Source organism: Carassius gibelio, chromosome A11 (genome assembly GCF_023724105.1).
Source record: "Carassius gibelio isolate Cgi1373 ecotype wild population from Czech Republic chromosome A11, carGib1.2-hapl.c, whole genome shotgun sequence".
Classification (NCBI taxonomy): domain Eukaryota; kingdom Metazoa; phylum Chordata; class Actinopteri; order Cypriniformes; family Cyprinidae; genus Carassius; species Carassius gibelio.
The window spans coordinates 12,606,562-12,617,621 of NC_068381.1; the positions used below are offsets into that span (position 1 = coordinate 12,606,562).

General features: G+C 38.8%; 1 protein-coding gene across 1 annotated transcript; it reads left to right on the forward strand.

Moving 5' to 3' along the window:
• The first annotated feature begins 358 nt into the window (after positions 1–358).
• Positions 359–10,551, forward strand: LOC128022383 (dual specificity tyrosine-phosphorylation-regulated kinase 2-like). Its single transcript, XM_052609881.1, has 3 exons — positions 359–1,226; positions 2,159–2,265; positions 6,439–10,551. The coding sequence occupies exons 1-3, from the start codon at positions 1,184–1,186 to the stop codon at positions 7,987–7,989; spliced, it is 1,701 nt and encodes a 566-aa protein (XP_052465841.1). The 5' UTR covers positions 359–1,183; the 3' UTR covers positions 7,990–10,551.
• Positions 10,552–11,060: the final 509 nt, after the last annotated feature.

Below are 11,060 nucleotides of genomic sequence, written 5' to 3' on the forward strand. Positions count from 1 at the left end.
AGATTTATTTGCATTCTTATAATTCTCATATGTGGCCCTGCTTAGACTCGATAGGTATTTGTTTCTTTTTATTTTATTATTATTATTATTTTATTATAAATGTACAAACATCTTAGTAGAAACTTTGGTTAAATGTAGTCTGAAACCTAATAACTGATTGGTGAATGAAAAAAAAGCATTTGTTTCATGTAAGTGTAATGACTTTGTTTTTTGTTTTTGTTTTTGTGTGTGTGTGGGGGGGGGGGGGGGGGGTATTTTTTCATGGTTCTCAGGAGGATGTAAAACACAAATATTCCTGTCACTCAAAAGGAAGTCACCTCAAGGAAGCATAAGGAAGCTGTAGCGTTGTTTTGGCCGCGCCCCAGTCCCCTCACGTGCCCTCTTTGATGACGTCGCGCTGGCGAAGCCAAATAAGCTCTTAGCAACAAGCTAAGAAACCATTACTGGCATTACGGGACGGAACGCGCATCCAAAACACCCAGACCTTTCGTGAGAACACTTATTTGACATGTCGGAAAGTGTTTGGAAGGGATTATGACTTCATTTGACCTTTCTTGTTTTTATAATGAAAGCAAGTTAGGTTTGTACTATCCGGGAAAGAGAAAACGCTAGCCTAAGCTTGAGCTGCCCTCTGCACCGTGTGCTCTGGCTGGGATGACTCTTCTGTTCAAACTAACAACACGAAAGTCAAGAGAGGGCAATAGTCGAGGTGGTCGATATCGGTTTAATGTTTGGACTCAGTCTCATTATGCTTTAGGGAGACCGTTTGTTTTGACGGAAACGTGTTTGTGTCCTCTTCAACTTTGATTCTTCATCATCATCATCATCATCGAGAACGAGCCCTTCTCATCCACCAATATTTGGGTTCCTCTGGTGCATTTGTGAATTTATGCAAATCTAGTTCCAGTATCTATTAGTTGGGACCTTCGTTTTTGAAATACAGATACATCTGTTACTTCTCCAGACTTGCAGTACAGGTGGTCAAATTGATAAGCCTCGTGAAAACAGCTTAAAGGGGATCATGCCTGAACCCTGCAGCACTGTGAAGTCTCTGTACATCTGACACGCTTCTCCTCGGAAATGAGACTAGACGGACACTGAATTTCAGTTTTGGATGGATCTTGCTTTAGTGAAAACATTTTTCAGAGGAAAAATAAATATTTGATGTTGACTGCATGCAACCATGATGATACTAAGCAGAAAACCAGATGGCCCCATAACTGCAGGTAATGAAATGTTTTATCCAGCTCTGTGAGTTTGCTGTGGCTGGTTTTGGTTCACTTGGCAAGTGAAATAATAGTTGTGAATTGCACTGTCCGTGTTAATAATTCTTTGTTGATGCAAGCAAAATTCACAAGCTTGCAACCACATCTTTCTATTTTTATTCCAGATGATGAAGTTTCACATATTTGTCAACAGTAAAAATGCATGGGACAGTGGGAACAAAGGCCCTTGTAGACTGTATCATGTCCATATTAACAGTTTATTGAACTGACATCTCCGTAAGTTCTAGTAATGGGGTCTGAATGCTCAATAGGTGTATTATATGTGAGGGCTTGTGTAGAGGCACATATTTCAAATCCTCGATTGATTACTTTATAATATTTTAAACCCTTTAGTGCCCATTTCTTCATAAAATAAACTCTTTGAGAATTGTCTTTTTTTTCTGTGCAATAAAAGTCAGTTCTCTCATTGTACGAAAAAAAAAAAAATCCCTTTTGTGTTCTACAGAAGAACTAAAGTCCTGTAGGTTTGGAGTGACATGAAAAGGTTCATTTATTCACTGTCATGTTTTGGATGAATTTAGCCTTAAGGGAAAAGTGGTCTAGGTCATTAAGATGATTTAATAACATAATCGTTCAGAGTTGTGGAAACTGCTGAAACTGAAATGAGTCATGAAGCTTTGTTTAATATGTAGCCACCTGCTGTATAATGTGCTCAAGGAACTGTCTGTTGTCTGGCACACCTGCAACTTGTTTACATACTTCCCTAAGGGGATCTGTGTTTCTCAGATGGGAACATTGTGTTTTTTCCCCCATTTCTTCCTTGTAGTTGTGTAATATAAATCCTCATTTATGTACGGTAACGGTTACATTGGATGATGATGTGGCGAGTGTATTGTGTATTCACAACCCTAATTTTCACTCTTTCTCCACAGCTCGCCTTGGGTATGACTCCTACATGCGCCCTGATCACATTGTGAACCAGGACACTGATGTGAATGGGCAGAGTCCCTCTGGACTGCCTCCTCTCCCAAAACATTCCGTAAGTCCTGACTTCCTCTCCCCCCAGACCCAGTGCCCAGGAATTTCTAGGCGTCATCCTATCATAGGAATCTTTCAGTGAGCCCTAAATGAAAATATTTCCCTAGTGCTCGCATGAACAGTTCTAAAGAACATGATTAAATTCTAAAGAACAGCTGAGATAGAAAATCTGACCCAATGTGACGTATTTTGTATATCAGATTTCTGATCTCTGTTCTTCAAGCTCAATGTATTCAAATGATTTTTCACCCCTGTGGTACAGAGTCTCAGCTAAGCACATGTTCTGCTGACAGTTGTGTATCTTAGAGTGTCACGTATTTAGACAAGCTTTCTTCCCACTTTCTGATAGTGGTACAAATTACATCTGCAGCACATCAAGTCTGTCTATTGTGCCTCACAGCATGTGTATCACATGGAAAGCCAGTGCTTTTAATCTTTCAATAAATATAATTTTATGGTGAGCAAATACACTAAAACAATATCAAGTGTTAAAACTAGACCGATTAAGCCTTTCAGTGAGGTCCGTGTAGCTTACAGTCTGATACGTCAACATGGGGCTGGAGATGATAACGGATATAATCCGATTCTCCACTGTACTATTATGCAATAAATAATTCTGTATAAGTGTTGGATCGGGTGACATTATTTTGCTTTGAAGCTGTATCACTTCTTTGCATGCTACTATACTGGGCTTCTGAGATCATAAAGACTGTAGATAGACTATGTAATTGTTTTTACCCTTAGTAAATAATTAATTAGCAATATTCTTCCGTATATGTTCAGTAAACAATCTGGGAGGGGACGACTTTGATTTTCTGGTATTTGGAGGAATAAACTATCATAGCAGCTTCCAGTAGTTCCAATCATTCATTTAGCTACCGACATAACAGATTTCATTTAGGTCATGTACTCCTTGTTGAGTCAATCAAGCTCTTGAGTCTTTTTGTTCTGATTGAACAGCTGATGCATTTGGCTAGTCTTTACAGTTTCCTTCAGTTCCCAACACACTGGTTTCTATTTTTGTCTCCCTGCTTGGAACTGCCTTTCCATGCCCCTTCCCCCTCCAAAACAATTGGCACAGTTTACTAGGTACCTTATAATTTTATCTTCATGACCTAATTTCCCCCCCTTGTTCTTCTTGTGTTATATGCAAAGCCAAACAGACAATATCTTGGGCTTAACTATAAATCTTTGATAGTGGAATCTTAAATGGAAATGGGACTTGGAGCAGCTATGGTGCATTAAACATCCTGAATGTGAAAGAGAGTTCCTCTATTCAGATTCACTCAGGAATGCCCACTGGGACTGGCTTAAACAACCAATATTAATCAGGGTTCCCACTCGGGTTGTGACGGTGAAGAAATATGCTACCAGTTAATCGACGTGTGACAAAACCAGTAAAACCGGTATCACCGGGGGGGGTGAGGTTTGTTGGAGTTTTCCTTCTCCTCCCTTTCCTTTTAAATAGCTTAATGCCTGTGTACATTTTACTTTCACTCTACGGCGTCAATTGCTTGAATGGACAATAGCAAAATGGTACAACGACAAACTCGCTTAAATTATAAAACATAACTTTTGTTAATAAACCAAATAAAATTACAGCAAGCTATAGTCCTAATATAAAATAAAGAACTTACACAAAATTTACATCTATATAAAATAAAATAAAAAAAAGAAATAAGAAACGCAATAGTGTTTATAAGCAAAACAAATAAGAAAGCTTGGAGGCATAGCATACATGGCATCATTACTTGATGTAAAATAAATAATTTATACAAAATCATGAGATTGTTAGTAGTAGAAAACGTTCAAATGGCCGTAAACCGGACAGTTTTTAATCCAATTGATCGAATGGCAGTCTACTGACTGCCAATGACCTGCATCAGTCTGAAAAGGATTGAAAGACATCAACTACAAGACACCATCCCCCAGCACTGTGGAGACATCAACTGGCAAATGATTTGAATTTATTGCATGTATCACACCCCACACTGATTCTGACTACGGCTAGGCAATTTGATCATGCGCATCTAGTCAGTAAATCTGTAAAATCACTGACTCCATCCTCTGCACTTCTATAACTGTCTGGTTCAGCTCAGCTATCAAATCAGACCTTAGAAGATTGCAGTGGATAGTCCGGACTTCTGATTGAATCACTGGTACAACCCTCCCCACTCTCCAAGAACTGCACTCATCCAGAGTAAAAGGCTGGCAAACTCATTCTGGACCCTTCACACCCACCCCACTTCCTCTTTGAACAGTTGTCATCTGGTTTGTGCTACAAAAAACTGAGCACCAGATTGGCCAGGCCTAAGAACAGTTTCTTTGGCAATCCATCTCATGCTAACTTGGCCAAAAAAGTGTGAAATACACAAAAATACTTATATTTATTTAACATGCATACCTCTTTTCACATGTCTTTGCATTTGTACATAACACTCCTGTATACACCAAAACCATTTATTGTCTACTTTATCTACTTTTTAAAAATATATTTTGTATATTATTTCCTATATACTTAAACTATTTCCATAATATGTCTCGTCTTGTCATTGTCATTCTTTTTGTGCTGTGGAAGCTTCTTCTTCACTTCAATCACCAAAACAAATTTCTTGTATGTGTAAACATACCGGTCAATAAAGGTCATTTTGATTCTGATAGTGATTCAAATGCAGTGGTTGCCTCTAATTTTAAATGGCTACAGAGAGTTGCCTGTAATAGAGCAAAAAACATCTTGTTTGTTTACAAACATTTTCATTCTATATTATATCTTGATCTCACACACACACTCACACACACACACACACAGTATTGGAATCGGCCCATTTGCTTGTAAATAAATCAGAATCTGAACTTTCTTTCCAGTGGTAAACTTTTAAGAGAAGTATTTCTGTAATTCAGTAACTTTTTAAATATTTTGATTATTGTCAAAAGTAGGCTATTAGTACTTCTATACCAAGTTGAAACTTAAATTTTAAAAACATAACAATACCGGCCTTTCTGCAGCACTGGTAGTACCAAGTACAGGCTCATATCTGTACTCCCTGTTAGGCAGAGCTTTCAAATGCTTCTGTGCATATTTATATTGCTTTCCATGAACAGTGATATGCAATAGCCAATCAGAGTTGTTTAGGTTTGTCTGAATCCACTTATTTTTAATTTGACCCTTTTAAAGAAATACTTAATTGAAAAATATTTGAAGGACATATGATATATATAATATAAATATAAAATATAATTTTGTATCTTTTTTTTGCTATGGTGCTAAAATTGGTTCTAAAAAATAATTTGTTGTAATGTATAATTAAACGCTCATGTTAAAGAGCTGATTTTATAGTCGTGGCCATAAACTATTTTTCTAAAAACATCTCAAGCAGAGGAATATATTACTTTAGGGTGTGATCCTTGTGTTTATTTGTCGCCATAATTAAAAATGTCCTAGACATGTCCTCGAAGTCCTGTAAAATGATCAATGAAAAAGTAAGGGAAGCCTGATTAATGATTTTATTTTGTAAGGCAAAAGTTCAGTGCATATTTGGTGATATAGTTGTCTATTTCTCAACCAAGGCAAGAATTATTTCCAAGTGATGTGCTAAGAGAATGTGAAGGAACTGTCATGGTGAAGTCATACACCGTTTCTAAAATAAAATTTCCACATTTTGTTTTCCCAGTCTACTGAAATGCAGTTAGTTCTGTATTTAAATTGCATTTTTATGAAGCATTCAGCACATTTGCAGGTCTTTACAATTAGACTCTTGCCTTCAAAGTGTTTTTTTTTTTTTTTGTATCCCTTGTGAGTATGAAAGTAAAATCATTTTCACCAGTTTTCAGTTCAGGTTCCAATCAGACTGCAAAGACTGTGTCTGGCATTCTCTGTCACATCAATTATCACTCATGCATCAAACCTCTGGTCTCATGTTATTCCCAGGGTTACTAGGCAGCTGATCAGTTCTGCACGTTTGCACTATTGATTGTTTTACACTGGTCTGATTAAACCTTAGTTGAAGTACATTGATTTTTAAGGTCGACGCAAAAACCAGAAGCGATAAGAGATTGATTTTGAACATCCACTTAGCTGAAAATATAATGTTGGCTTTGGTCAACCTCATTTTTGTCTTGTACAGGTTGATGTAACTGTTTGACAAACTGTTAAAATATTTCTTTCCTTTTGAAGGGTGTCAACAAGCCTGCTATGAAGGATCACCTAGTAGTCCGCGGAGGACAGAAAGTGAAGTATTTTTACGAGGACACCTACAACCGCAAACTCAATGGTGTGAGCCAGCACAATGGCACAAGCCAAGTACCTGCGAAGCCACAACCTGCAATCTCCAAAGACAGAAGCGTGGACAGCAACAGCTCTCTTAAGTCATCTGAGAGCTCAACAAAAGTCTCAAAGCTTGGAAGCCCAATGACCCCAGAACAAGCTATCAGGCAATACCGGCAACAATTGACTACCCTGGAGCAGCAGGAGATCCACAACTATCCTGAGATCTATTTCCTGGGACCAAATGCCAAGAAGAGGCAGGCAGTAGCTGGGGGCACCAACAATAGTGGATATGACGATGACCAGGGAGGATACATCCACGTACCTCAGGACCACCTTGCCTATCGCTACGAGTTCCTCAAGGTGATTGGCAAAGGTAGTTTTGGACAAGTGGCAAAAGTTTACGACCACAAGTTACAGCAGCACCTCGCCTTGAAGATGGTGCGCAACGAGAAACGCTTCCACCGGCAAGCTGCTGAGGAGATACGAATTCTGGAGCACCTGAAGAAGCAAGACAAGACAGGCAGCATGAACGTTGTCCACATGTTGGAGAATTTCACCTTTCGCAATCACATATGTATGACTTTCGAGCTGCTTAGCATGAACCTGTATGAGCTCATCAAACGCAACAAGTTTCAGGGTTTCAGTCTCCCACTGGTACGCAAGTTTGCACACTCTATTCTCCAATGCCTGGAATCACTCCATCGCCATAAGATCATCCACTGTGACCTGAAACCAGAGAATATCTTACTGAAGCAGCAAGGCAGGAGTGGGATCAAGGTCATTGACTTTGGCTCCAGCTGTTTCGATCACCAGCGTGTATACACATACATCCAATCCCGCTTCTACCGTGCACCCGAAGTCATCTTGGGATCGCGATATGGTATGCCTATAGACATGTGGAGCTTTGGTTGCATTCTGGCAGAGCTGCTTACTGGATACCCTCTGTTTCCTGGTGAAGATGAAGGTGACCAGCTGGCCTGCATGATGGAGCTAGTGGGTATACCATCTCAGAAATTGCTGGAACAAGCCAAGCGTGCCAAGAACTTTATCAACTCCAAAGGCCACCCACGCTACTGCACAGTCAGCACACTTAGTAATGGCACTGTCATCCTCAATGGGAGCCGTTCTCGCCGAGGAAAATTGCGAGGTCCCCCAGGAAGCAAGGAGTGGGCGGCGGCCCTCAAAGGCTGTGATGATGCCATGTTCATTGACTTTCTGAAGAAGTGTCTGGATTGGGACCCTAGTACTCGAATGACACCAGTTCAGGCCTTAAGACACCCCTGGCTCTACAAGAGACTGCCTAAGCCTGCACCTGGTGGCGAGAAGTCCGTGGTGCCCAAACGGATCACAGAGCACAGCACCTCTTTCCCTAATGTCAGCTCCAAGGTACCCTATGTCATGGGCTCAACCAACAACAAACTCCGGACCACGATAATGCTGCCGAAGCTTGTTTCATAGAGATTCCTTAGCTTTTCAGGGATAAAGACACATGTAGCAGTTTATAGAAGTGGATTTTTTTTTTCTTCGTTTTGGTTATTTTTACTAAATGAGTGTCAAAAAACATACAGATTAAATTTTTAATGAAGTTTAACAAGCAAAAACAATTTTATACATCTATACTGTGTTTTTATCAAATGGCCTTCAGAGTGTAAAATTCTAAATTGACATCAGGGCTGTTTTTTTACACCTTGGTCTTGAAATGAGTGCTGTTTGTTGGAGTGGGTGAATTTTTTTTATGCTGTCTGCTCATCCTGTTCTTTCTAAAGTTTACACTACTTATGCTCAGACAAACATACAACTTTTGCATCTCTAAGGGCTGCTTTGCATTTATGTGACTCCTAATATACTTTTTTTGAGGGCTTAGAGTGGATGTTTGCAGTTGTAGGTCAAACGTCTGACTAATCTTCATTTAAAACAAATTGAAAATGTCTGTTGGGTGTTTTAAAGCCCATGTTATCATCTTAAAAATTGATCTAATTCAGAGGAGCACATTTTTTATTTTAACAGTATCCTCCCCAGTCACTTGCATCCCAATGAGAGGTCAAACTCTAAGCTATTTCTCTCCACAGCTCTTTATTTTTTGAGAAGTTGTTGCTTTGTTAAGTTACGCTAGAACAAGATGAAGAAAGTTCGATTTGTTGGTAAGCAGTAGAGTAACGCAAGTCACAATGCTGTCTGATGGCCATGGCCATTCCTGGGAGGTATTGGGAATGCTTTTGGGAGTGCTTTTTTGGAAGATATTGGTCAGGTTTCACTTGAAGGCAACAGGCAGTATCACATGTTTGGCTGTACATGGTGGTATGTATTTCTCCGAAGCTGCTGGTGGGGGAAGGGAATTGTTGGCAATATTTTCTGATTGATACCAAACAGCTAGTGTAAGGACTTCATACACATATTCAAATTACTAGCTAACAAATAGGTTGATTACAGGCTTCCTCCAGGATTCGATTAGTCCTATGAAAAATTTGTCCAGTAGTTTTTAATGTTTAATTTTTGTTTTGTTTGCAACTACAGCAACTATTCTTGTCATTCATACTGTGAGGGAAGATATGAAAAAAAGCAGCCTGACGAGATAATACGGGGTATTTCCCCTCCCCCAGAGCTCAGCTTCAATACATAGTGATTATTTTCCATTGACTGGTTGATTGTGTGGTCTGAAATATCTCTACACAGAGACCTATTTTGTTCCCTTCTGTTAGGTTTACAGGAGAATCTTGTTTTTTATACAGTTCGGCACGTTCACCCACCCACAATGACGCTGGTCAGTGTCTGCACTTTGAGTATTTGTCCATGTGAAACCCATTATTAGGACAAACAATATGCATTTGCTTGTTAGGTACGTTGTTGTATTATCTAATGTACACGTTTTGTGACACTGCCTCACTCTTTCTAGCTGTGAATTGGACACTTAATGTTTAGAAGCTAATTGTTGCAAGGTAGGACACTAATCTGCTAAAGGACTGTGAAAATGAACTTCGCTTAACCCATTGGCCCTGACAGGTGAGTGCAAAGCATCTGTATGCTACTTGGACCAAGTGGACACCAGGCAAGTAGTTGTGAAAGTCCCCATTATTGGAAAAACATCATTGCCTTTTCACAACTCTTTCTCAGGTTTTAACCTTTGCGATTTAATAGAGATTTATATAGGATTCCACACACTTAGCGGGTGTAAGGATGATGCTTTGGCACTCAATAATGCTAGGTTTCAGAAAAACTTTATAGCTTCAGAGATGTAGGTGCTATAAATAAGACTATGAACTTTCGGTCCTCTGGTCTATGGTGTCTTTGTCCAATCATAATTTTTGGGTTCATATGTGGTGTCCTGCAAAGTTAAAGTTGCTCTATGTGTTCTTGTAATACATCAGGGAAAAGTGTCCAGGCAAAAGTGGTTTTAGTTTTTTTTTTTTTTTTTTTTTTTTTTTTTTTTAAATCTCTTTTCTTGCTTGTGAAATCCATCTTGTATGCTCTTGAGAGGTCTCTACTGCACCAATGATAGCATCTTGCTCCACATCTTCCTACTTGGCTTCAGCATTCCTGCCTTTTTGTGTTATCTTGAATTTGCGTTATCCACCAAAACACCCTTTCACTTGGCTGTCTCTGTGGTTTGTCTGGGTGTGAACCCCTCGCTTTTGGGGGAACCTAGTCTTGTGCCTTTAACTGAACACACTTGACTAAATCAGCACTAAGCACAGGATGACTAATGTTTCTCTTCCAGCTTTAATGGTCAGGTTTTTGTATTGCTTTTATTTCACCCCTTTATAGAGTTTTTACTGTTAGCCGTGTTTTAAAGAGAAGTGAAAGAGATAATCATGTAAGTTCCTTTAAACTGTCTGTTTTCTGTTGGCCATGTGGTTCAGAGCATGATAATCACAGAATGCATGAAAATAAGTGATAAAATGAAACCAGAGTAAATGACATGATTTAAATAATGACAGTGTGTGTGTAAGTAACCAAATGAGCTTGTATTAGTTTCTTTTTTTTTTAAGAAAAAAAAAAGATAAATAAAATCAATATTACCAAGCTTTTGTTAGAAATCGGTCTGTTCTTTTCCTAACATTCACAGGTTAGTTAACTCAAAAATGCTCTATTTTTGTAGTAAAGATGGCCTGAACTGAAGAATGAGGATGGTTATAAATCTTATATATGAATTTTATTTTTAATAACATGGTCTGTTTTTTTTTTAAGTTTTTATATGTGCAAAAGCTGCATGTCAAAAATCAACCCATATCTGGTGCATATAGCCAAACTATTTTTTTTTTTTTTTTTTTTTTTGGAGGGGGGGGGTAATTCGTTACCCATCATATGTACGTCACGGAATGGGTAAAAGTACAGGATCTGGTCTTACTTCCAGTTAAGTGTGAATTTAAGCTATTTTAACTTCTCCAGTTAAAAATTACTGAATGGAGTGTACTTCCAAAATAGACTACACAATTGTAGGGAAATCTGAACAAAAATGTTTTAGTCCATGGTAAAGTGTTATTCCATGGTAAACTGGGCCATCTGACCAGAGTAGACTCAAGGAAAAGAGC

Coding starts and splice junctions, on each gene's coding strand:
- LOC128022383 (XM_052609881.1), top strand. CDS start 1,184: ATGATGATACTAAGCAGAAAACCAGATGGCCCCATAACTGCAG. Junction 1,227..2,158: donor AGATGGCCCCATAACTGCAG/GTAATGAAATGT, acceptor CTTTCTCCACAG/CTCGCCTTGGGTATGACTCC. Junction 2,266..6,438: donor CTCCTCTCCCAAAACATTCC/GTAAGTCCTGAC, acceptor TTCCTTTTGAAG/GGTGTCAACAAGCCTGCTAT.